Below are 25,639 nucleotides of genomic sequence, written 5' to 3'. Positions count from 1 at the left end.
CCCTTGAGGTGATCATCCAGAGGAACTTTGCTAGCACAGCTCCTGGTTTCCTGTCTGGGGACCAGTGTCTGCTTCTGTGGCTCTAAATGGCTCCAGTCACAGCCCATCTGCACTTGCCAAATCCACTCTGGAAGGGTGGTGTTAGGGCTGGGTCTAAGCCCCAGTAACAGGGTCAGTAATGGAGTGATGCACCCTGTGCTCTGAGGCCCATGGCCAGGCCTGCAGCCCATGTCGTGCCCTGAGCCTGCTGTGGTCACAGTGCGGGCATTGGCTGGGCCTGCTCTTGGGGCACTTGCTGCCCCAGCATGGCAGGCTTCCATTTGGAGTGTTGCACTGCTCTGCTTGATGCCTGGAGTCCTGGCCGCTGGATGCAGGAGGCAAAGGCCTGGAGTCTGGACCACCCCAGCAAGGGCTGGGGAGCATAGACCCAAGAGTCAGGTCTTACCTGGTGCTGTGTCTCCTCTTCTCTTCTCAGGTGGCTGGAGATGCTCATGGTCTATCCCAGGACCAACAAGCAGAACCAGAAGAAGAAACGGAAAGTGGAGCCTCCCACACCCCAGGTAGGTGGTGAGTTTACCAGGTGGCATCCCCCTCGGTGGGGCTGGGGCCTGGGAAGAAGCGAGAACTCCCGGGAGGTGAGAGGGAGGAGGAAGGGGTCAGGCTGGGGTTGAGGTGGTCACTAGCCCTGCACATCCTCCTCTCCCTTCTGATGCTCTGGGGACTGCAGTCTGCCACGTAGTCTCTTGAGCCACAGGGCAGAACCCACAGTGGGACAGGGTGGCCTCCAGGTGTGCTCTGGGGCTGCCTAAAGGAGGGGCAAAGCCGCAGCAGGTGCTGAGCAGCATGTGTCCCCACCCCTGGCTGGTCCTGTCGGCTGCTGGGAGGGGCAGCCTGCTGCACACACTCCAGGTAAGGACAGCAGGCTGCACGGGGGCAGAGAGGGAGAGTTCTGGGGTGTCCTGGCCCAGTGAGGGGCTCTCAGGGACCCCTGACCAAACTCCCATGTGACCAGAATGGTGCCATGTGACCCCAACTCCCAGGTCCCCTTCTCCCCCCGCCCTGGGCTGCCCTTGGATGTACCTACCCTGGGCTGCAGTATGGGCCTTCCTGCACAGCCTGGGCCCACTCTGGACCAACGGTCATCCACCACCATTCTGGGGGTGCCCAAGCCAGCATCTGCTGGAAGGGAGATGTCCCTGGCAAGTTGGCACAAATGGATTCAGAGTGCTTCCTGGAGACTGAAAATGAAGCTTCCTCTTGGGGAATAGCAGTTAACATGCAAATCCCCCAAAGCTGCCTGGTTTGAGAGAGAAAATTACAGGCAGCGTAAGTGTCTAGGGTCACGTAGCATTTCCATGGGGATACCTTTGAAACAATGTGGCGGCAGAGCTCCTGCTTCCAGATGAGGTAACTTGGCATGCAGGAGACATGGGCCCACCAGGGGCTGCTTGCTGGGGACCCCTCCCTCCCCCCCGTGGCATCCTGTCCCCCTGGTACTGCTGGCTATGGCCAAAGCTTAACTTAGTGGTTGGTAGAAGGAGCCATGTGATTCCAGGCTAGGGAGGTCACTCACTTCCCTCGGGCTCTCGTAGGGCACGAGCCCCAGCCGCCTCCACTCAGCGCTTTCCCGAGCCCCAGAGAAGCCAACCTGGTGGGGTCTCTCATTCTCACCCTGGCTTCTGAGAGCATCCCATTTGGGCCTGGTGCTTCCAGAACTGGTGGTTTCATCAGGGGCAATTTTTCCCACAAGTCAGTCTTGTGGGGCAGCCTGGGGCCTCTGCAGAGGAGAGGTGGGGACCGTGGTTGGGACAGGATCTCTGGGCAGGCCTGATGCTGAAGGCGTTCTCGTGGCCCAAAGTGAGGCTAGGGGTAAGCCTAACATCTTCAGGGCCCCTGTAGAGGCGAGAACCTAAGACCCTACCATACCTAACTTCTGTCTCCGTGGCCCCGTATAGGCTGTGAGAGTTTCAGATTGAATAGCAGAGGGCTTGAAGCATTGGCTCTCTGTCATGCCCGGTTAAACCCAGCCTCTGCCCTCGAGAAACCCAGGTGGGAGAGCTGAAGGTAGGGCCATGGATGGGCTGCGCGGGCAGCAGTAGCCTTCCGGGCTGAGGACAGCTCTCGATAGAGCCCAGGCTGGGAGAGGAGATAGGCTTGGCCCTGACCAGAGATGCCAAAACCTGTGGCCTGAGAGACATGGGCTCTAGGGAGCTCTTCTTACTCCCCTGCTATGCTTAAAGAAGGAAAGAGCCTGCAGCAGAAGGAAATGTTGACCCATGTAGGAGTGAGCAGGGCAGAAAGGAGGGGGACAGATGGGAGGCCCAGAGCTGTGTCTCCCCATCCAGGGTTGCAGGGCCTGCCTGGGGTCCCCACTCATTTGACAGCGCTTGAGGAGACCAGCTCCTCTGTCTCCTGGCTTCCAGGTTCTCCTGTGTTTCCCCACCTCACACCAGCGTGAGCCAGGCCAGTGCCACCAGCTGTGTGCTCGTCTCCTTCTTTAGGGATCTTTGTGTTTTTTTCTGGGGTGTCTGCTGCCACCCCTGCTCCAAGTCCCAACCCTCCCTTCCCACTGGGTCTGCTGTTTGCGTAGGGAGAAAGCCCTCTCTGAAACCCCTCCAGAGAGGCCCTGCTCCACAAGTGGGGCCCTAGCGACTTGTGCTTTCCTGTTGGGGGCAGGGGACTGAAGGTGGTTCTGCATCCAGTACAGCTGGTGGGTTGTTGTGGGTAAGTGCACCAGGGTGGTGTGCTGGCTGGAGGGACAGGTGGCCCTGGGACCAGATCTCCTTGGGTCATTGGAGCCGTCAGGAAACTGTCAAGGAATACCTTCACCATTTGCTTCTGAGAAGCTGCCTTCTCCCGAGGGGAGTCTCCCACGCGGGGATGGTCTGCTGGTGGCTCTGAATCGGGAGTCAGGGGAATCGCCTTCCTGGCCTGGAATCCTTGCAAAGCTGATGACAACTTTGGGTTGGCGTCCCATCCAAGGCAGTACCCCACCCATCCCTGGGCTTTCTCCTGTTCCTGGGGTTGTGTGATGGAAACGCTCATACCCCCACACTGTCCCTTACTGGCGGTGCAGGTGAGAGCACCTGCGGCCTCCCCTTCGAGGTGGGTTGGTGAGACTGGATAGTAAGGCACCCAGCCAGGCTATCAATAGGTAGCCTCAGGGTGATACTGTATCTGCCATTGCGCGCGTGCACGCGCACACACACACACACACACACACACACACACACATACACACACACATACACGCGCGCGCGCGCGTAAACAGCCTGTGTCATCTGTAACCCTCACCAAGGTCCCCAAGGCAGAGATGAGCTAAGGTGGGTTTCTGAATGTGGGCCTTGGCCACCAGGAGGGGAGCGAGAGGTAGGTATTTATATATCACACTCCTGCCTTTGGCAAGAGAGCAGAGATAGGCATTACTCTTTCAAAGGGGCTAAAGCCATCCTTTCGGCAGCTCCTTTGACAGAGTGGTTGGACCCAGGGTGTGAGCTGGCTCTGCAGGGCAGCTGGGGATCCCAGCCCTGCCCTTGTTTGGGTGCTGTGTTCACGGAGTTAAGGGTCTCTGCATGCCCCTGGGCGTGGGCTCCGTGCTTCTGCCTAAGTGCTGCCCTACGAGCACTTCCCCTGCTGGCAGCACCACTTCTGCCACCTGGGGAGAGATGGGAGCTGACACCATTCCCTTCTGGGCTGTTGGCCTCGATCTAGCTTGTGAGAGTGTAAGAGAGAACACGTGCTCTTGAGTGTGTGAGTGTGTGTGTGAGAGAGACTGTGTATGTGAGTGTGAGAGAGACTGTGTGTGTGAGAGACTGTGTGTGTGAGAGAGACTGTGTGTGTGAGTGTGAGAGAGACTGTGAGTGTGTGTGTGTGAGAGAGACTGTGTGTGTGAGTGTGAGAGAGACTGTGAGTGTGTGTGTGTGAGAGAGACTGTGTGTGTGTGTGTGAGAGAGAGACTGTGTGAGTGTGTGTGTGTGTGAGAGACTGTGTGAGTGTGTGAGACTGTGTGTGTGTGAGAGAGACTGTGTGAGTGTGTGTGTGTGAGAGACTGTGTGTGAGTGTGTGTGTGTGTGAGAGAGACTGTGTGAGTGTGTGTGTGTGAGAGACTGTGTGAGTGTGTGTGTGTGAGAGAGAGACTGTGTGAGTGTGTGTGTGTGAGAGAGAGACTGTGTGAGTGTGTGTGTGTGAGAGACTGTGTGAGTGTGTGAGACTGTGTGTGTGTGAGAGAGACTGTGTGAGTGTGTGTGTGTGAGAGACTGTGTGTGAGTGTGTGTGTGTGTGAGAGAGACTGTGTGTGTGTGTGTGTGAGAGACTGTGTGTGTGTGTGTGAGAGAGACTGTGTGTGAGTGTGTGTGTGAGAGAGACTGTGTGTGTGTGAGAGAGAGACTGTGTGAGTGTGTGTGTGTGTGAGAGAGACTGTGTGTGTGTGTGTGAGTGTGTGTGTGTGTGAGAGACTGTGTATGTGTGTGAGAGAGACTGTGTGAGTGTGTGAGTGTGTGAGACTGTGTGTGTGTGAGAGAGACTGTGTGTGAGTGTGTGTGTGTGTGTGAGAGACTGTGTGTGTGTGTGTGTGTGAGAGACTGTGTGTGAGTGTGTGTGTGTGAGAGACTGTGTGAGTGTGTGTGTGTGTGAGAGAGACTGTGTGTGAGTGTGTGTGTGTGAATGTGAGAGACTGTGTAAGAGACTGTGTGTGTGTGAGAATGTGCGCGTGAAAGGAGTGTGTGTGTGTGTGTGACTGTGTGAGAGACTGTGAGAGAGAGAGAATGTGTGCATGAGAGAGGAGTGTGTGAGTGTGAGAGAGGAAAGTAGAGTGTGTGTGAGAGGAGAGTGTATGAGTGTGTGTGTGAGTGACAGTGTGTGTGTGAGAGTGTGTGACAGCGTGTGAGAGTGACTGTATGCGAGTGTGTGACAGTGTGTGTGTGACTGTGTGTATGAGAGAGTGACAGAATGTGTGTGAGAGGAGAGTGTATGAGTGTGTGTGTGAGTGAGAGTGTGTGACAGCGTGTGAGAGTGACTGTATGCGAGTGTGTGACAGTGTGTGTGTGACTGTGTGTATGAGAGAGTGACAGAGTGTGTGTGACAGTGTGTGTGTGTGCGTGTGCATGCATACGCGTGCAGATGAGTGGGATGTTTGGTTGTTTAGTCTGTTCAGACTGTTACAACAAAATACCACAGACTGGTTGGCTTATAAGCAATAGAAATCTATTTCTCACAGTACTAGAGGCTGGCAAGTCCAAGATCGAGGAGCCGGTAGCTTCTGTGTGTGGTGAGGCTCCCGTCCCGTCCTTACATGTTGGAAGGAGCAAGGTAGCTCTCTGGGGCTCCACCCTCGTGACCTGGTCACCTCCCAAAGGCCTCACCTCCTAATACCATCACTTTGGGGGTTAGAATTTCAACATATGAATTTGAGGAGACACGAACATTCCAACCATAGCATTTGGTTTGCATCCGATGACTCTGTCTTTCACATAGTGTCGAGGCAGCTGGCCCGGCTTGCCTGCTGTCCAGCTTGCCCTTTGCATTCACCCTGAGGGTCTGCAGAGGGTGCTGGGCACCTTGGCTGTGTTGTCTCTTCTGCCCGGTTGCTCTCCCCTTTTCCATGTTGTAAGTGCCTGGATGTGCAGGAATGACAGACTGTGAGCAGTCTCTGTGGTCTTGCCGTTAAGGCCTGGCCCACTGCCCTGAGGCGCTTTCTGGTTTTGTGGGTGGGGAGGACTTGCACATCTTTAGTGACGGGACTGACAGACACTGAGCCTCTCCTCCACAACTTTAGCAAGCCTGGCCTGAAGCCAGTCGGACTAGGTACTCAGGCTGCGAAGGTGAAAAGGCCACGGAGCCACCCAGAAGGAGCTTCCCTTCTGTCCCGTCCGTCCCCTTCTGGAGATTCCAGGCCCTGCCCGGGGCTGTGTGCGCCGTGCCAGCACTGATGCGCCCTCTCCTCCAGGAGCCCGGGCCTGCCAAGGTGGCTGTCACCAGCAGCAGCAGCAGCAGCAGCATCCCCAGTGCTGAGAAGGTCCCCACCACCAAGTCCACACTGTGGCAGGAGGAAATGCGGGCCAAGGACCAGCCAGACGGCAGCAGCCTGAGTCCAGCTCAGAGTCCCGGCCAGGGCCAGCCTCCTGCTACCAGCTCCCTGCGGGAACCTGGGCTGGAGAGTAAAGAAGGTGAGCGGGGCCGGGCTGGCCTGGGTGCCTGCTCTTCCTGGTTGCCCCAGTAGAGCTGGACTGGGGACTCGGTCTGGTCCTACAGAGCCCCGTGTAAGCCCTGCCCTCAGTGTCCTCGACCCCTCGGGCAGCACCCGGCCTGGTGTGGACTAGGATTGCTGGGCTCTGGTCTTGGCCTCGCCACTTTTGGTGCCTGTTCTGTGAGCCCCAGGTGAGTGTCGGGAGGATCACAGACGCCGGCACAGGGCCTACGTGTGAGAAGTCCTGTTACTGCATCACTGTGCTCACATCCACAGCCACGGGCCCTGACACCCTGCATGTCCCGAGAGAAGCAGTGGCCAGGGCAGGCTTGTTGAAGTAGGGCAGAGGTGCTGGGGAGGAAGCTGTTGGCATCACCATGCCCTCTCCCTGAGCACTCTGGAATTGCCTAAGCAGAGCGGGGCTTTCATCTCTGCCTCCCTCATCCCAGGCCCTAGAGGGCTCTGCAAGACACAGGCCAACTTTTTCCATTTATATTTTGTCCAGGTTGTTAAAGACAAGTGGACAGTTGGGGCTGGCCCGGCTCGTTTAGGCTGAAACTCGTTTTGCATGAGCCTGGGCAGATGTTGTCGCAGCCTGCCTTAAGTGGCTCATGCCCATCCACGTCAAAACTCCACTCCTTGCGTCTTACTCCTGCAGAAGTCCCCGCCCTTGCCCTCCCCCAGAACACACTAGGACACTGAGGGCTGGTTGCCTGGGGGCTTCCTCCTCCATGCTGGGTGAGAAGCAGTTGCTGGCGGGACATCTACTGTCCTAAGGCGGGACCCTGCTGTCTGGCCAAGCCCCAGGCCAGAAGTGCAGGGCCTGCCTGCCAGTCTGGCCAAGGGGGAGCCAGGTGAGGGTGGAAGGTGGATGAGGGAAGGAGTATGAGGGAGGAACATTTCCTTCCCAGCCCGTGGTTCTTTCCTTCTTACTCTGCCCTTGGACGAGCTGTGCTAGAAGCTGGAGACAGGAGGCAGAGATGGCCTCTGCCTGGGTCTTGCATGGACTTTTTAAGAAAATCCCCGGAGCAAAGCTGGCAGCAGGCTGAGTGTGTCTCCTCGCTCCCCCTTTCTTCCAGAGGAGAGTGCCGTGAGCAGCGACCGCATGGACTGTGGCCGCAAAGTCCGGGTGGAGAGCGGCTACTTCTCCCTGGAGAAGACCAAGCAGGACTTGCAGGCCGAGGAGCAGCAGCTGCCCCCACCGCTCTCCCCGCCCAGCCCTGGCACCCCTAACAACAGGTACAGTTGCCCCGAATCGCTCTCCCAGGAGCTTGGTCATCCCTTTCCTTCCCCAGGTCCTCGACCCCCCAGCCGGATGGTCTACAGCATCTCCCTTGGCTCCCTGGACGTAGCTGGCCGGCCCCCTGCCCACGTGGACTCTGGCAGCACTGGGGGGCAGGGGACAGAGAGACTGGGGAGCACCTTTGCCTTTAAAGCCAGCAGGCAGTACGCCACCCTGGCCGACGTCCCCAAGGCCATCAGGATCAGCCACCGAGAAGCCTTCCAGGTGGAGAGAAGGCGGCTGGAGCGTAGGACTCGGGCCCAGAGCCCTGGCAGGGAAGAGGTGGCCCGCCTGTTTGGCAGTGAGCGGAGGTGAGCAGGGGATTGGAGGGCAGCTCGCACGCAGGCCCGGGCACACATGCTGTCACGCACACACATGCACATGTGTGTGCTCTCACACACGTTCCCTCAGCCTCCCTTGGGGGAGCACACATTCTGTTCAGGGCTGGGACAGGGCTGAGGGGTATTTTCTGGCAGCCAAAATGCAGGATTTCTCAGCACCAAGAGGCCAGCCCCAAGGGCTCTAGGTGGGTTCTCAGCTGCCTGGACGTTTTGGGGTCCAGGTCCTTTCCTTCTGGCCCGTTTCTATTCTCCGAAGCTACAGTGCAGCCAAGCAGACCCTAGAGCTACAGATGGTGACGGGGACCTCCTTGCCCAGCAGTCCTGGGGGGGCGGGCAGAGGGTGCTGCAGGAGGCGCAGGGGCAACGGCTGTGCCTGGGGAGGCAAGGGCAGCACAGCTTCTTCACCTGGGGACAGCTTCCCCGGCAGCAGCCACGGGAAGCTGGGGGCTGTCTATGAAGCAGCTGCATACCCAGTAGCATCGCTTTCACCCTCCAGGCTTGGCTGAACTTGGGAGGCTGCCTGGAGCTCCTGCTTCTTGGGGAGACACAGGGATTGGACAACAGGCCTAGGGCAGTGGCCAAGGGCCGCCGGTACAGAACTCAGCTGTTGTCTGAGAAGAGGAGGGGCCCTGCCCTGCCCTCGTTCTACCGAGTTTCCTGGAGAACTAGAGAAGGAGCTCAGTTTTTCCAAGCCCAGGTCCAAGCCTGAGCACTCCTTCAGGTAGGGCATCTGTAAACTGAGGCTCTGCCTGGACAGCAGGGATCCTCACCCGGGTCCAGGGATGGACTTCTGGAGTCCACAACACCCCACCTTGTAGTGAAACAATTGACAGTGTATATGGGCATTCTGGGAAGAAATGGAGAAAAGAAAACCAATAATTTCCATTAGGTTCCCAAAGAAGTTCACCATCCAGAAAAAAGGTGCAGACCTAATTCCAGAAATCTTGGCAGAGTATCCTCACTGCCCGAGCCACAGCCCAAAGCTCAGAGTCAGAGATGCTGTCGGGATGGGCGAGGCCACGGGTGCCCATCCAGGGGCGAGGTGGGAGGGGGGTCTTTACCTCCTGTCCACTTTTCTTCTGGACACCCACCCTTGGCCGACAGCCCACCCACTCTTCCAGACATCCCAGGTGGAAAGGACCTGTGGACTTGTGGGTCAGTCTCTGGGATGAGGAAGTGTCACCTGGAGATGCTGGTTTTGAAAAGAGGAAAACTCATCTCCTTCCTGGGGAGAAGGAAGCGGCAGCTGAGGGGCTGCCCAGCACCTTCCAGGTGCCAGGTGGTGCTCTGCCAAGCCCTTGGCTGCCCTCACATTCCATCAGTAGCCCGACAAGGTGCCTGTCCTCACCACCCCTGGTGCAAGTTGGGCAACTTCTCACGGTGAACAGGTGGTGCAGGTCCCAGCAGGCCCTTAACCTGGGCACTCCCTGCTTCCATTGTGTGACCCAGGGCTGGGGCCGAGGGTGTCCTTTTAAGCAATTAAGTAATACGTGAGTAGAGGATCTTGCTAGTGATTGAGGAGGCCAGCAAGGGAGGCTTCATGCTGGCTGATGGGCAGGCCACGTGTGGCGGTGGCTCTGGAGCAGGGTCAGCTATGTCCTGGTTTAGCGCCAGACCACAGAATTAACATTTGGCACACCTGCTTGGCTTGGCTTCTCAGAGAGATTCATCTTAACTCATTCTCATCTGCTGGCCTGGGATAGGTGCAGTCTCTGGGGCTTTGCAGTCTGCATGCTCTCTGCCACATAGGGATGGTCTCCAGCCAGTGCTGGCTCTCTGGCTCTGCCAGCTCTACATGCTAGCACTGCATCGTCCCTTTTTTCTGACCCTGATGGCATCTGGCCAGCAGCTGTTGCTTTCCAAAGCCTGCTCACGGCATCCCGCGCAGCCCACCCTGTGCTCGAGAGGATTCCTGTCCCCTGGTTGATGAGAGCAGACTCTCCAGATGAGCGGAAACCAACCTGGCTGCCTGGAACCGTGGCCATGACAGGCCTGCCCAGGGGCCAGGCTGTAGGAGCCTCAGGGTTTGGTTTCTTGGCGGGCCGTGGCCATCTAGGCCATCCTTTCTGAGCCCAGTCTGCTCTGGCTTTGACATGTCTGCTCTTCAGACTTGCAGAGCTCTGAAGTGTTTCTTGGGTGGTGATTCCCCTCTGGCTGCTGAGTGTGGGGGCCGTGGCCTGGTTGGGCTGCTGGTGACTGACAGCTCCCCATGCAGCCCTGACCCTGCCCTCAGTGCATCGGTGAGTGCTCTGGGAACTTGGGGCGCTCTGGGGCGCTGGCACCTGTTTTGTGTGCCATGCTTCCAGGGCACCAAGTTAGTGACGTCCTACTCTGCCTGGCAAGTCGAGGCAGACGTTGCCTCAGCCTGTAGCCTTGTAGGCCCTCCCCAGGCCCCGTGGAGCAGCCTTAGCGGGCACCTTCCCTCCTCTCATGCTGCTGCTCTGTCTGTGCCCCACAGGCCCCAGCTTGCTGATCTCGGGTGTAGGCCCGGTACAATCTCTAAGCGCCTTCCTGGGGCTTTCTAGGCCCCAGTGTTAGGCGAAGAAGCCCTCATGCCAGCAGTGGTGGCGGTGAGGCCTGTCAGTGGGCCTAGAATCTTGCCCAGGTCACACCACGGTGGTTGGATGTGGTGGACACCTTTGCTGCACTCACCAGAACTTCCCCTCGGTGCCCGGTAACCCCAGCAGCTGCCTTAGCTTCTGCCCTCCCAGTGCTGCGTCCCCTCCTGCACTCCACAGCCGCCCGCCTCTGCTGCTAGTTCCGGCAGGCTGGCCTGGCACAGACTCCCTCCCTGAAGATGACACCTGGTGTGGAAGCACAGGGCTGGCAGAGCGCCCGGGGGCCCTCCGGTTCCTACCCATGGCACTGTCCTCCCACTCTGGAGAGATCGTAGCAGATCGGTTTTTACACTAACCCTCCCTGAGAAGAAGATGGCTTCTTGGAGGAGGGAGGGGTGGATGTCTCAGGATTTGAGCTTGTTTCCACTCTTCTTCCTTGTGGAATTAGATTTTAGTCTTCAAGGCTTGGGGGCCCTTCACCTGCTTCCCCTTCGCTCTTGGCCACCAGTCCAGAGCCCAGGTGGAACTGCCCTGGGAGGAGACCTCGGTGCCCCTGGGAGAACAGGCCTTGGGCTGTGAGGAAGGGGCTGCTCTCCTGACGTGGGGCCATCCCAGCCCCAAGCCCCCGGGTGGGCAGCCCCCAGCAGCAAGGCCCTGCCGGCCTCCTGTTCTGACCCCACAGGGTGACTCCTTGCGGCTGTGGGATGGGCATGATCTCTCTCCCTCTTCAGTTTTTGCTGCTTTAATCCTTTGGGTAGTTTTGGTTTGCCATTGTTAGATTTTACGAGCAGCGCTTTTCTGTTTATTCATTCCCCAGCCTTGTTTTCTTTCAGGTCTTGCCTCCTCGCCTCTCCTGCTGTGCTGCTCGTGGCATCCGCCTCCTCCACCCGCTTCGCCCATCTCAGCTCCGTCTCCGGCAGTAGGAGCCTGAGCAGGAGCCTGATGAGGCCGCCAGCCTTCTCACATGAAATCAACTTGCTTTGTTTTTGTTTTAATTTGGTCTTGTATTGTCAGCAGAAACAATGTTAATTCAAGGGCCTCTTTCTTGCTGAATTTGGGATGCCCTGGTTGGGGCTGCATCGCAATCACTGAGGAGTGCAATGAGAACGGAGGCTGTCCCCTCCAAGGTGGTGGTTGCCTTTTGATCTTGCCTGTGGCTCGGGAGAAGCTGCCGGGTGCCGAGCTGTGTGAACGCCCAGTGGGCCAGCAGACAGAGCCTGCAGGGCTTCCAGCATGGGGCGGAGGGCGGAGGGCAGGTGCAGACCTGGTGGCAGGGAGCGGGCGTGGGCGGCGCTCGGCCGGCCAGGCGAGTGCCCAGAAGCCCATGCGGTGCTGCGCTGTGCCTCGCGCCCAACAGGAAGGCTGAGGGAGGCCGGCACGGGACCGGCGGGATGGGCCAGGCCTGAGGGTGTCGGCTAAAAGAGCCCCTCCTCGGTTTAGGAACGTGAGACGCCATTTATCGCTTCAGCAGCCTGTGTCTTCTCTTTCAGGAGGTCCCAGGTGATAGAGAAATTCGAGGCCCTGGACATTGAGAAGGCGGAGCACATGGAGACCAACTCGTCAGCAGGGCCGTCGCCCTCCAGCGACACTCGCCAGGGCCGCAGCGAGAAGAGGGCCTTCCCCAGGAAGCGGGTGAGCTCCTGGGTGGGGGAGCTCAGGGTCAGGTCAGCACACGACCCCACGTGCCTCCGAGTCCCCTCCACGCACACTCCTGGGACGTGCTCCTGCCAGGCTTCCGCTCTCTGACCTCCAGCACGCAGTGACTTTCTCAGGGGCAGGCCTGTCTCCTGCATCTTCGTGTCAGAACCTCATCCATCTCTGCTACAGGATGTCTATTGAGTTTTAGATCCCAGTTCATAACTAGCACCACTCTCTTCCCCTGTGAGGTGGCCCTGCAACAAGACTGAATATCACACCTTACTTCCTCTTCCTGTCGAGTACAGCCACGCCCCTCACCTCTCCACTCAGTCCACGAGGTAGATTCAGCTTCCAAAGCCTCCTCCTGGGCGCCTGCCCACCCACCTCTTCTGTAGCCTGCTTTGTCTGAGCTCATCTTCTTCCAGGCTTCTCTCTCACTTGTGTGGCACACAGAGTCCGCTGTGCGCCCCGAGGCCTGCTGCTCACTGCCACAGAGCCAGGGCTCTTCTGTGACCCGAGAAGCTGGAGGATGGGGTGGGGCCAGCAGAGAGACAGTGGCTGAGCATGCGGAAGAAAAAGCTGTTCTGATGACCAGGGTGTCCTGGGACTCAGGTCCCCTCCTGGCCTTGGCAGACACCTGTGGTTGGGGACCTGGGCACATCGCCACCTGTCACTGGGAGCAAGGCCCCCTGCAGCCCTTGGAGGGTGGACCACCTTGGCTGGCCACCCCCACCTGCTCAAGGTGTGCTGGGCTGTGCTGACGCCGGCTGCTCTCTGCCATAGGACGTCACCAGCGAAGCCCCCACAGCTCCTCTCCCAGATGCCTCAGCTCCCCCCCTGTCTCCACATCGCAGAGCCAAGTCACTGGACAGGAGGTCCACGGAGCCCTCCATGACGGTGAGCCCGGGTGCCGTGCACTGCGTCCTCTGGAGACTGTGCTCCTCTGCTCTGGTCACTCTGGGTTGCTGTCTGTCTCTGTCCGTGCGTCTATGCCAGCCGTCCCTCTGTGCACAGGCCCTCGTGTCTGTGAGCACCCCAGCTCATGGGCCATCAGAAGCAGATCCTGTGTTTCTTCCCTTTTTGGGCCCAGAACTGGGGCTACGTGGCATCCTGAGCTCCAGAAGGAGGTCCCCATGGAGGATCCGGACTCTGGGAAGTGGGGCCGCAGCAGGGGCCCAGTGCCCTTCTGGTGTTGGGTATTTGTTTTGGGGGCGCTTTGGAGGCAGGAGCTGCATCTTGCCGGGAGCTGGCCCTGTTCTCTGGGCTTTGCCGGGAGTGAAGAGGCCCTCTCCCTGGGCCAGAGTCGGCACAACGGAGGTGAAGCAGGGCGTAGTCAGAGCTTAGGGAGCAAGGTGGCTTCTTAGCATGCTGACCTGGCTCCCCTCCACTGTTTCTTCAGCCTCCTGGGGGGACTGGGCCTGTTACCACCTCTCGTCCCCTTGCTGATGCCGGCAAAGCCATCGCACAATGGGCCTCTCGCCTCCCCAGGCAGTGTGGCTGCCAGCCACTGATTGATGTGTAACCATGGCGTCTAAGCAAGAGGATTGGTTCCTCCTTCACTCTGGGTTTTGCTCCAGGATGTTTGGAATGAAACTCCTCGAGTTTATTGACTCAGCTGGTAGCTACTGTCCCCAGCATCTGCCAGAGACCCTGACAGCAGAGCACCAGCCAGAGGTCTACCTCATGGGCATCGTCACCAGCAGTCAGTGACTACCACAGTGTGGAAGTTAGCAGTGTTTGTTACAGACCCTCAAGCTAGGGCAGCCAGAGAGGGGAAGATGCAGTCCTGTATCCCAAGTCTCGTGTGGCACACACAGGAGAGGATTTCCCCTGTTTAAGGGTCATTTGGAGATAGGGCGTTCTAATTTCACAGGATTGCTTTCAACTGGGTACTGCAGCAAGGGCAATTTGATAGGAAGCTGGAGTTAAAACAGGCTTCTGGAGAGGGACTATTCTCAGTCTGGGTTCACCTTGCTGCCAGGCCTAGGCAGCGGCTCAGGGTTTACAGCAGAGGTTCCCAGAACATCCTGTCCTGGGGGTTGTCCTGATGCTTCTCTACTGCTCTAACTCCCTCCTGGGCCTTGTAACATAGAAAGACAAAGCCGGTTCCTGATCAGGGTGGGGCCAGAGGAGAGGGGACCCATCCCTCTGTGGGGCCTGGCATCACAGGAGCACGGGTTGGTAGATATGGGCCTCGGCCGGGGGTCCCCATGCAGGGCTCTCTCAGGCTGCGCCTTGGGCCCGGGCATGTGGGGCCCATCAGGGACAGCACTCCTGGCCTGGATCCCTGCCCTCGTCTGCTGTCCTGCTTCCTGTGGGGAAATGCAAACGGAGCTTCCTGATGGAGAAGTGGCCGGGGGATCTCGGCAGAGCTGGTGCTGCTACTTCCTCAACGCCAGGCACATCTCTGCTTCCAGGCTTCTGCAAGAACTTTTGAATTCTCCTTTCAGCTATCCCTGCAGGCATTCCCCTTCATGTGAAATGCTGTGTGACTCTCCACCTGGGCTTGATCTCTGCCCCAGACAGGCCCTGCAGAGTGGCCCGAGGAGGCAATCACTCAGGGTGCCACAGTGGTGCTGCTGCTGCTGCTGCTCACGGGCCATGAGACCCAGCCTGCCAGGCCTGGCGTCTCCTTCCTCGGGGATGCTCACGCCTGAGGGAGGGGTCTGTGGGCAGCACCTGCTGGGGAGGGGGCTACACAGGCTTGTCTGGCAGGTGGATCCCTTTCCTGATGGCTGCCTCATCTGAACAGAAATGCCAGCCTCGTCAGATGCCCTTTGCCCATGACTAGGAGACCATGGGGCTGTCCTCTAAGCTGTTCTTTTTTCTTCCCTTTCTCAGCCTGACCTGCTGAATTTCAAGAAAGGCTGGCTGACCAAGCAGTACGAGGATGGCCAGGTGAGTGTGCAGAGTCACTGTGACCCCTGGCCCCCACCAAGGGGAGCTGGGGAGCAGGTGCAAGGCAGAGCTGGCCCATCCTGGCGTGGGTCTGAGCACTGGCTGCAGCCCTGCCTGCTGCCCATCCCTTGTCCTGTGGACAGGACTGTGGCTGACACCCCCATTTGCTCAGAGAAGCGCAGGTGTACAGCCCCCATTTCTGCAGTGGGGAGTGCTCAGGGCATCCAGGCCTGCCTGCTGCCTGCAGGAGATCTCTGCCTCAGGCTTTAGAGACCCCTACGATGCTAGCCCCTGCCACCTGGTGATCTTTCCTAAAAGTTCTCTAGGAGTCCAGGCTTCCTCAGAGACATGGAAAGCTGGCTGTGGGGTTGGCTTGTTTCCATGCAAGGCAGCCAGGTAGACGGTAGATTAGCTGTGCGGGACTCCTGTGCTCAGGAGGAGCCCTCAGCTGCAGCAGCACGTTGCCCTGGGAAGAGCAGATGTGCTACCTTCTTGCCATCAGACTTGAGCACAAGGGCCATCTGCAGCTGGCCCACCCTGACCTGTGTTATGGGCTGGAAGGCCAGGCCTCCAAACGAGGCATGAAGAGGAGCCTGCTGATTCCTTACCCAAGAGGCCCTGTACCTGGCCCATCCCCACGCCCTCCTGCTTCCTGAGCCACTGTGCCAAAATACCCTCTTTTTCTTTCTTCTCCATGTCAAATGCCCTTGGCTTTGCCCGAAGACTCAAGTTCCCCTGCTTGCTACTTGCAGTGAAGACTTGGGACTCCAGCTGGTTAGTTTGCTCCTGCTGGGTAGCCAGCCACGTGGCTGTGGCTCTCAAGCTGCCACCTGCAGGTGGAGATGCCACGTTCACAGCCACCATTCCACTCCGATGGGCTCAGCCTGTAGTCTGCAGCCCCTGGAGTTGAGATTGAGGACTGCACTGCACTGGTCACCAGCCATGCCACTGGATCACAGAGAGCCCGCAGACAGGGTCCACCCGCTCTCTGTGCTGCCTTTGCACTGGAGGAGCTGCTGCTTAGCGAGCTCCCCGGGGCTGTGAGTGCCTGGCTGCCTGCGGCCGGGGCAGACTCCTCTGTGCGCCATCTGCGCTCACCGGGAGGGGCCCGCCTGCCCTGTGCTTTCCGTGCTCTGGGAGGTGCTCAAAGGACGGTGCTGTGCGTCGCCCTGGAACAGTAAGCACGCTGCGTGGAAGTTGGGAGTTGAGTCTATTTTTCCTTCTCTTTTAGTGGAAGAAACACTGGTTTGTCCTGGCTGATCAAAGCCTGAGATACTACAGGGACTCGGTGGCTGAGGAGGTGAGTGTCTGGGCCTTGCTTCTGTTTTAGGGACGGCCAAAGGGCTTCAGGTGGTATCCGGAACCAGAGGGTCCCTATGCTGTTGCGTTTGTCTGGGCTGAAGTCCCCATCTGTCTGTTGAGGGGCATCTGTGTTGCTGCCTTGGGTTTCCCAGCCTCGATCTGGTGGGAAAGTGAGCATAAAACCAGCTTTTAATGTCCTCGTGGCTGTTTTGCTGCCTTTGTCATTGGGTTCTTATGAGGCCCTGTGTTAGGAGCTGGATGCAGTGGATGTCAGTAGCATTTGTTTTCTCTGTTCTTTGAAAAACTGAAATTTGAAAACACAGGATGAGCAGTTGTAGTTTTTCTACAAAGAGATTATGTGATGGATTGAGTCATTGGAAAAATTGAACTAAATCTTGCCCCTCTCTTCCCGACAGGGATGGGGCATGGTAGACAAACTTCGTTGGGCCCTTTAACAATCTTTGTTGCATGGTCAAAAACCGACTAGAAAGGTCTCCTTTTTCTTTGCCTATTAAAAAAAAATAATCTCTTTTGATCAATTTGGCAAGTCTGTGCTCTGCATTTTCCCTGATGGCTCCGCTGTGGGAACCCTCAGATGTCCTCCCACGTGGAGGGAAGGGTCCGTCCCAGGCGAGTCACTCCCATGTGCTTGCACTAGCAGAAGGTGGGAAAGGACCTGAATATCCAGCGGCAGGGGCTGGTATGTGTGTTTAAATACTCTGAAGGGGGAGAGATGTTAGTGATAAAGGCAGGCGTAACATGGTGTGCATGGCAGGCCTCTGCTGGTGTCTCACATCAGGGGAGGAAGGAGCACATGTAAGCCTTGGTTGTGTGCACAGAACAGCAGTTCTGAGTGGTCTGCAGGCCTCTGGGGGTCCCTGACGCCCTTTCAGGAGATCTGTGATGGTTAAAACGGCAACATTAAGATGCCTTTGACTCTTTTCACTGTGCCGACTTCTGCGCTGCTGGTACAATAGCAGTGGCAGGTGAAACTGCTGATTCCTTGGCAGTCAAGGCTGGAGCAACACACTGTGCCAGTGGTCACTGTATTCTTCATTGCCACACATTCATGGTGTTTGGATTTTGTTTAAAATAAATAAATGTCTTTGATGGAGCAGCAAAAGTTACTATGACAGTTTTACTAAGTCTCAATCTTTGCATACCCATCTTTTTCATACTCTGATTTGAAATGGAAGCAAGTGTCAGTTGCTTTGGCTACACGCCAAAGTATGCAGCTTGTCTCGTGGGCAAGGACATGTGCGACTGAGTTGCCAGGTGAACTAGCAGCTTCTTCATGGGACAAATAACTGACAGACAAATGGCGATTAGCAGATGTTTCCATGTAAATGAACCAAGTGAACTCATCTTTCAAGGAAAACAACTGACAGTTCGTTGCCAGTGATACAATTTGAGCTTTCAAGCAAAAATTAAAACTTCCAGAAGATTTGTATTCACTGTTGTGAACTTCCCTTTACTAACAGACTCTCCTGATGAGATAGGTGGTAATATTAACAAGCATGATATTTTGATCTTAAACATGAAATGGGTAGACATTTGGAAGCTGTAGATAACTTAATATTTTCCAAGTGACCAATACATAATGTTACAAAATCATGCCTGAGTAAAAGATACATGCAAAGGGCAGGAAAGAACAGCTTATTTTAATGTAACAATACAGACAGTTCATTGGTGTGATTTCAGATTCCACATTGCAGTTAACCTTTAAGAAACTATCACTTGTCAAAGAATAGCCACACCTGGACGTGGTGGCTAGTGCCTGTAATCATAGCACTTTGGGAGGCTGAGGTGGGAGGATCACTCGAGGCCAGGAGTTTTAGACCAGCCTGGGCAACATAGCAAGACACCATCTCTGCAAAAATTTTTTTAAAGCATCAGCCAGGTAAGGTGGTGCGCACCTGCAGTCCCAGCTACTCAGGAGGCTGAATCAGGAGGATCATTTGAGCACAGCAGTTGGAGGTTACAGTGGGCTCTAATTGTACCACTATACTCAAGCCTGGGTGACAGTGAGACCCTGTCTCATGAAAAAAAGAAAAAATAACAACCACAGTTCGCTGAAAAGGCTATTAAAGTACTTCCTTTTCTAACTCCGTATCTGTGTAAGACCAGATTGTCGTCTTATACTTCAACCAAAACGAGGTACTGAGCAGACTGAGTGCAGAAACAAAATGGGGGAACCCAGCTGTCCTCCCTGAAGCCAGACATTTGAGAGATTTGCAAAAATTTGAAATAGTGCTACTCTTAAACCACTGATTTTTAATCAAAATTTTATTTTAAAATGAAATGTTTTTATCCTTAAATGAATAAACATGTTTAAGTTTTCAATTGTAATTTCTAATACAGTAAATGTCATCAGTAGATAAAATCCACATACACAGAAACCCCTCCTCAATTTTGAAGAGTCTAAAGCAGTTCCAACATCACCGTGTGTTAGAGAGCCAGGGGCGTGTGGAATGCCTTCGGCCAGAACGTGGGCAGATGGTGCTGTGGCTGTGTCCAGGGAGGGGATCTGGGTGATGTGGTGGTGGGGCAGACAGTATCCTCACTTGTCAGTTCACATACCACGAAAGATAAAGTCCATGTAGGAAGTTAACTGATGGAAATATGCTCATCTGGGCATTGACTCTTCCTAAATCTCATAAGACCCTCCATTTCTCTCTGCAGGCAGCTGACTTGGATGGGGAGATTGACTTGTCTACGTGTTATGATGTCACAGAGTATCCAGTCCAGAGAAACTATGGCTTCCAGATACATGTGAGCCCCAGGAGTGGAGGGGGGGCTGCGGGCTTGACCAGTAGGAACGTGTCTCAGAGAGACTGATGTCCTCGGCCAGGGCCCTTCTGAGCAGACTTGGCATGGTGTGTGTGGTCAGCACTCGGTCCTTCCCGTTAGTGTTGGTGTCTCTGTCCTTGGGACCTGACTCCCACCCCCAATTTGTAATCTGAACAAAAAAGTAGACGCTAGCAGATTTTTTTTCTCAAATGTTTAAAGGTTTTTATTTCTGAAGGTCCTTTTCTTTTTTCTTTTTAAAAATGCTAGTGTTTGGAGCGTTTGGAAGGATGTGGGATATGGGGAATAAGAATGAAAGTCTTTATTATTTAAATCTCAGAGAAATAGGTTTTTATTCACATATTCATTCATTTGCTCACTCATTCACTCACAAGGCTGTTTTTTCCTAAAATCTCTTGGGACACTCAGACATGCAAGGCATTGCCCTACCCTTGAAAAACAGAATGTGATTGGACAAATGAAATGGTTCTCCCTGGCCATGTCACTGAAGCTGTGTGGACTAAGGGCTGCCCGGCGTCAGCCAGCCTCGAGGTTGAGGGCCCAGTCCTCTTGACTGCCACCCCTGCCCTCACTTCCGACGGCAGTTGGCAAGTTCAGGGATTTCCCAAACCACCTTCAGGTTCAGGAATTCTCTAGAATGACTCACAAAAGTCAGGGAAACACTATACTTAAAATTAGTTTAATTATAGCAAGAGGATACAAAGTTAGAACCTGCCAAAGGAAGGGCTATGAGATAGGATCTGGGACTAGGAGTCCCGGCGCACAGTGCCTGTGTCCTCGGAGTTGTGGGCCTGCGCAGCCTTGCCACGAGGCGCTGTGCAGAGCATTGGCAGGAAGCTCGCCTCAGTGTCCAGGCCGTTTTTTTTTTCCCTTTTTTTTTTTTTGGAGATACAGTCTCACTCTGTTGCCTGGGCTAGAGTGCCGTGGCCTCAGTCTAGCTCACAGCAACCTCAAACTCCTGGGCTCAAGCAATCCTCCTGCCTCAGCCTCCCGAGTAGCTGGGACAGCAGGTACGCGCCACCATGCCCGGCTAATTTTTCTATTTTCAATAGAGGTGGGGTCTTGCTCTTGCTCATACTGGTTTCGAATGCCTGACATCAAGAGATCCTCCCGTCTCGGTCCCCCAGAGTACCGAGATCACAGGCAGGAGACACCGCGCCCGGCCAACGTCCAGGGTTTTTACTGAGGCTTGGTACTGTCAGGATTGATTGTACTCTCAGTGCAACTCAGTCTCTGGCCCTCCCCCTAGAGGCCAGCTGATTTCTCACAGCCCAAACCCCAACCCTCTGATTTCATGGTTGGTTTTTCTGGCATGGTCAGCCCCCACCCTGAGTCATCTTATCAGCATGAGCTGTCAGGTAGGGTCCCAGGGGACCACCATGAGTAGCAAAAGCACTCTACTCACTCAGGAAATTCTAAGAGTTAGAAGTTACCTCCCAGGAGCCAGGACAAAGGCCAGGCCTCCTGGGGTAAAGTTAGTTCTTTACCCACCAGAGCCTTGACAGTGCCTGATGGGTAGAGAAGCCACCATGGAGATGGGCCCTGAGACCTGGTTTTTCACACAAGGCTGGACCTCTGATGAGCTTACCTGTAGCAGGGTCTTGCCTTCAGATGTTTGGGCCCAGGAAATCAGTTGTATTGCTGTGTTGAGAGTCGATCAGGGACTTTGCAGCTAACTCAGATTAACCCGACTTAGAGGAGACTGAAGTATAGACCTGAAGGCCAGTGAGTTCACTTACCAGGAACATCCCAGCTACCAGCCCACGGGGCACTGGTCGTGGCTTCCCTGTGTGCAGGCATCCGTGGTGGGAGCTAAGTCATGGTCAGAGGCTGCACTGATGTCCTGGCACCCGGGCCAGGCGTGAGCTGGTCTCTTAGTGGCCCATGCTGCCCTGCTGCGAGGCTCTTCTGCCTCTGGCCCCTTGCAGGAGGGGTAGACAGGTGCAGGGCTCCGTGAGTGTCCTCTCCAGCCAGCTGCCCCCCTGCGCTGGTGAGCAAGTTTCCCTGGGCAGGGCCTGCAGTCTGAGAGACGTCCTGCCCTCGCGGTGATGGACAGGGGTGCGGGCCACCTCAGTAGTGCCTTCCTGTGAGCCCCAGTAGCCAAGAATTCTAAGTAAGGAGGGGGTGCTTTCAGCATGGAGGGGGCTTCCTGGAGGAGGGTTCCATGAGGCGTGGTTGGAGGGCCAAGTGTGTGGCATGTCCCAGACCTGGTGGCATAGAGCGGAAGCTGGGTACAGAGGCCAGGTTGGGGCCCAGGTGCCAGGTTGGGGGCTGGTCTTGCCTTGAGGTTTTGGAAGGCATGGGAAGGTATTGGAAGACACCAGGCAACGGTGCATTTGTGAGACATGTCCAGCAGGACGTGGAGGGTGGCTAGAAGGGAGCAAGGCAGGCTGGCATGGTGCGGTTGGGCACAGAAGGAGGGAGCTAAGTGCCAGTGGGAGGGAGAGCAGGTACAGAGGGGCCGGGACCCAGAGCGTGGTAATGCCCTGCGTGGAAGCCAAGAGCTGGCTTCACAGAAGAAGGGGCGGCCTCTGGAATTCTGGCCAGTCGTGTGTTTGAGCCTGTGGTGGGCTCTTGGAGAACACAAGACAGGCAGCCCTTGAGAAGGAGAGCTCAGCCGGGGAAGTGGGGTTCACATGGAGAGCTGAGGCCAGACTCCAGCGGCGCTTACACCAGGGCATGAGGACCAGCCGTGGCAGGGAGTGCAGGGCGGAGCCGATGAGGGGAAGCCCAGCTGAGCAGCAGCCAGGTCTTTACCGGGTTGTGTGGAAGGGACCAAGGTGGAGGAGCTTGTCTGTCTGAGCTGTGCTTTGTGGCACACCAGACCTGCACGTGTGGGCCCCTGGCCAGGCTCGGGCCCAGACACAAACTGTGATTTTATCTTTCCGTCAGCGGCTTTGCTGAGCTGGCTCCTGGGTCCGTTTGTGACCTGCCTGAGCAGCTCACAGGATAGGGCTGCAATCCTCACATCTGTTGGCGGTGCCCGCAGGTGCAGAGCAAGCAGCTAGCCCTTTCCACAACCTCGGGGCAGGACCAGCCCTGACCCACACTTGGGCCCGGCATGGCTTTGGCCTTGACTTCCTGTCTGTGCCGTCCTGTCTAGGGGCTGGCCTGGGACACACCGCACACCTCCTTGCTGGAAGGTGCCAGGCAGGGCCACTCAGGGACGGAGGGGTCACGTCGCAGTGGCCACACTACTCGGGGTTCCCCACCTGGAACAGGCCCTTCTCCTGCCACTGCCTGTCTTGATTGATAGTCCTATTGGGCCACACAAGCTGGAGTCTGGGGCTTGTCCTGAAGTTCTCCCCCCCAGTCAGTGACACATCTGCCCACCCCATTACTTCTCCTAAGCGTGTGTCCCCCCTCTCCTCTGCCACTGTCTTAATCCTCGTCACCTGGATGACTGTAGCAGCTGCCCGGTGGGGCTCCCTGCCTTTTCTCAGTATGACTTTCCAACCAGACCCTGATCAGCCCGTCCGCCGTCCACCTGTGTGTGAGTTGAGGCTGTCCTGTGCAGGACCGACAGCCTGTCCCCCACCTCCCCCACTGCTCAGCACACACTGGTTCTGTCTGTCCCTCTGAGGCTGGGAACTCCTTAAAGAGAGGGACACACCCTCCTCTGTGTGTACTTGGCACGCTGCCGGTACGCAGCAGGTGCTCAGTAAATGTGTGCTGATCCTATTGAGGAGAGATAGCTGATTTACCATTGCCATGAAAACATGTCCCTGCCGTGGCTCTGCCATCCCCTCTGCTCTCCAGCTCTTTTCTTACCCCATAGCAGGGCACATGCAGTGCTCCTAGGAGGCTGCTGGCCATAGCCTCTCTCCCTACAGGACTTTGTACCCAGTGCAGGGGGCTCCTTTGCAGGTGGGAGACAGCAGGCACCTCCAGGGGACAGTCTTGTCACTGATAACATCTTGTGTCTTTCACGTAGACAAAGGATGGTGAGTTCACGCTGTCGGCCATGACATCTGGAATCCGGAGGAACTGGATCCAGACCATCATGAAGCATGTGCACCCGGCCACCACCCCAGATGTGACCAGGTAAGGTGGTGGAGATGCCCGGGCGCCCCTCATGCTCCTGCTCCAGCTGCAGCCCAGCCCGGCTTCTCCTTCGTTTGTCGCACCACTGCTCTTGGCTTTCTTGTTTTTCTACCCCAGATTACCTTTTCCTCATTGACACCTGGCCAGTGTGGTCATGCAGGCCGTGTTTATACCCGTCACTAGAGCTGGACCTGTGTAGAGAATCTCATGTCTTGGGTGGTGGCACCTGGCCAGCCCGGCTCAGCCTCAGGCCTGTTGTTGGTGCTCTGGCCGTTGTGCTGTTGGGGGAGGGTGGCTCTGGGTGCTGCGTTCTCAGGCCTCCGTGGCTCTTCTGTGGCCTTCTTTTCACCTCCCTCTGATGTGTTTGATTTCTATCAACCAGCAGCAGCTTCTCTTTGAAGCTCTCAGAGCTGAAACCTAGACTAGAAAACTGTTCTCTCCTGTGTTAGCATTCTGTGGTTCATCTGCCTTGCGTTTCACCACTTCCCTTCTTCCTCCTGCCCTGGAAGCCCTGCTGGCTTTCATTTTAAAAGAAAGTGAGAAGATTCCAGTGTGTGGGGATGGTTCTGTGAAGTCCAGAACTCTGCGGGCCCACGCCAGGGCTTCAGAGTCTCCGTGTCTGAGCACCTCTGGTGTGCGTCTCTCAGGTCGTGTGGTGCACGTTGCTCCGCAGGTAGGTGTCTTGCATCACAGGTCAAGTTCTGTGAAGGCAGTGAGGTTGCAGCCGGGGCAGCCTTGGCCGTCCCCTTCTTAATCTGAACCTTTGTCTCCTTCTGCTGTCTCCACACCTCTTTGAATAAGAAGTAAGGAAAAGCCACCCAGATTGATTCTTTAGTCCTCTTCCCTGTGTCTGTCATTTGTTCTTTGCTTTGTCAGACAGTCACTGTCTGGTTGTTGCTGCATCAGTAGAGCCAGGCCTGCTTGTCCTGTGTCCATCTCTGGGATCCGTTTGGAGAGCTGGCTTGTTGGTTCGTGGGCACCCTGTGTGTGTGCAGCTGGGAGGAGGCGCCCGGGCTGCAGCAGGCACTCCCACCCTCAGCGGGTGTGCTCTGGCAGCCCCTGCCGCTGCCTCTGTGGCCATCCCGTCAGGAGCAGAGACCCCAAGCTTCGTGGGCCCCGTGTTCTTTTGGGCCCCAAGCACTTTTATCAGGAAGCCCCATAGCAAAGTAAGAAAGGCACCTCGGGCTTCTCTGCTAAGGTTGCTGGCAGCAGATAGAACCTGCTGCGTGGGCTCCAGGCAGGGCGTAGCAGGGGTGGGCACATAGGGGTGGGTGGCTTGAGGGCCTCTCCCTCCTGCCCCATCCCAGCCAGGCTGGCCCCCATGCCACACGTGTGTGCCTGTACATGGCCCAGGAGAGGCGGCCTGCCACACTCAAGTGCCCGCTTCCCTGCATGCAGGGACTGCTGGCGAGGGGGGTGAAGGAAGAGACCACGAATTTGTCTTTATACAGAAGTTGACCAGGCAGTTATCTTCCTGCTAGATTTACTTCGTAAGCTAGTAAGTCTTAACTGGTTAGGAGAATGTTCACCCACCCCCAATTGTTTTCCGCCTTTGTTCTTCCTCTGTGTTGGCTTTTGTTATTTGAGGGAAATGTGAATATTCTTAGTGCTGCAAGACAAAACCAGAAGGAGGCATGAAAGCAGGATTACTCTCAGAAGCTGCTGGCCTCGTTTTCTGTGGCTGGGAAGTGGAGGATGCTTCTGGTCTTCAGGGCCAGAGGAGCCTTGAGGGGCAGCGGCAGGACTCTGGGGGGTGTCGCCGTGTGCTGCCTGCTTGTGTGTCGTCCCCGCACTTCCTGCCACCAGGAGGCTCAGCCAGTGCTCTCCGCTTGGTGATGTCGGAAGATCTGCTCTGGATCGTTTTTATCCAGATGTCAGTGGGCTCTCAAACCGGACGCTTGCAGATCTGACCACTCCAGAGCACCATGGTTCTCACCAGCTCCAGGCTGGGACAGGTGGCCTCTGGTGGTGATGGAAGCCACTTCCTCTTTTCCTTGTGTGCCTCTTTTGCAGGCTCCATGGTCCCGATTTAAACACACGTTCTCCCTAGAGCTCCCCCTTGGCCCTCGCTGACCCCTGGTGGCTTCTAGCTCCCTTCCAAGGTCCTGGATGAGATTGGGGACCACCCCGGTCAGCCTCTGGGGCTTATCCGAGGAGTCCAGAAACCTCTGCCTCAAATCCGTTTCCTCCTTGCAAATTTGCCATCAGCAATGTTCCTAACTCTCCCCTGCCCAAGGCGAGGCCTGAGCAGGAATCTTTGATTTGGGCAGGTTGGGAAAAGGCGTGCGTTCCTTAGGCACACCCAGCTCTGCCCTGGGCTGCTGCTGGTGAGCACAGCCTGCGTGGCCTGTGTCCCTGACACCTCTTGCCGCCTCAGTGTGGCAGGTTGCCAAGTTTCCTTCTCCCCTCCCCGCTCCCCTGACCAGCCACGCCCTGTGCGTGGTGTGGGCTTGTGGCCACCTGTCTCCCTTGCCCATAGATGGTCCCAGCCTTTCGTTCTGATCCATCCTCCGTGCCAGCAGCCTGATCATGATACCTGCTTATTAACACCTCTGAGCCCTTCTGGGGAAATGGTTAGTTCTCC

At 56.3% G+C, this 25,639-nt stretch overlaps 1 protein-coding gene across 8 annotated transcripts in view; it reads left to right on the top strand.

Annotated features, from left to right (window-relative positions):
- Positions 1-25,639, top strand: part of LOC123621125 (myosin phosphatase Rho interacting protein) — a 138,508-nt gene that overhangs the window by 86,175 nt on the left and 26,694 nt on the right. For 3 of the 8 annotated variants that reach the window (XM_045526972.1, XM_045526974.1, XM_045526975.1), the window contains exons 5-13: positions 476-560; positions 5,945-6,164; positions 7,264-7,423; positions 11,856-11,997; positions 12,787-12,900; positions 14,845-14,901; positions 16,133-16,201; positions 18,886-18,975; positions 22,946-23,055. In XM_045526972.1, coding sequence (XP_045382928.1) covers positions 476-560; positions 5,945-6,164; positions 7,264-7,423; positions 11,856-11,997; positions 12,787-12,900; positions 14,845-14,901; positions 16,133-16,201; positions 18,886-18,975; positions 22,946-23,055 — 1,047 coding nt within the window. Of the gene's footprint in view, positions 1-475; positions 561-5,944; positions 6,165-7,263; positions 7,778-8,310; positions 8,529-11,855; positions 11,998-12,786; positions 12,901-14,844; positions 14,902-16,132; positions 16,202-18,885; positions 18,976-22,945; positions 23,056-25,639 lie in introns of those variants that run through there. The other 5 variants (XM_045526967.1, XM_045526968.1, XM_045526969.1 and 2 more) reach the window with 3 other exon arrangements.

The sequence above is a fragment of the Lemur catta genome, chromosome 15 (genome assembly GCF_020740605.2).
Source record: "Lemur catta isolate mLemCat1 chromosome 15, mLemCat1.pri, whole genome shotgun sequence".
NCBI classification, from domain to species: domain Eukaryota; kingdom Metazoa; phylum Chordata; class Mammalia; order Primates; family Lemuridae; genus Lemur; species Lemur catta.
This window is presented reverse-complemented; position numbering and strand designations above follow the sequence as displayed.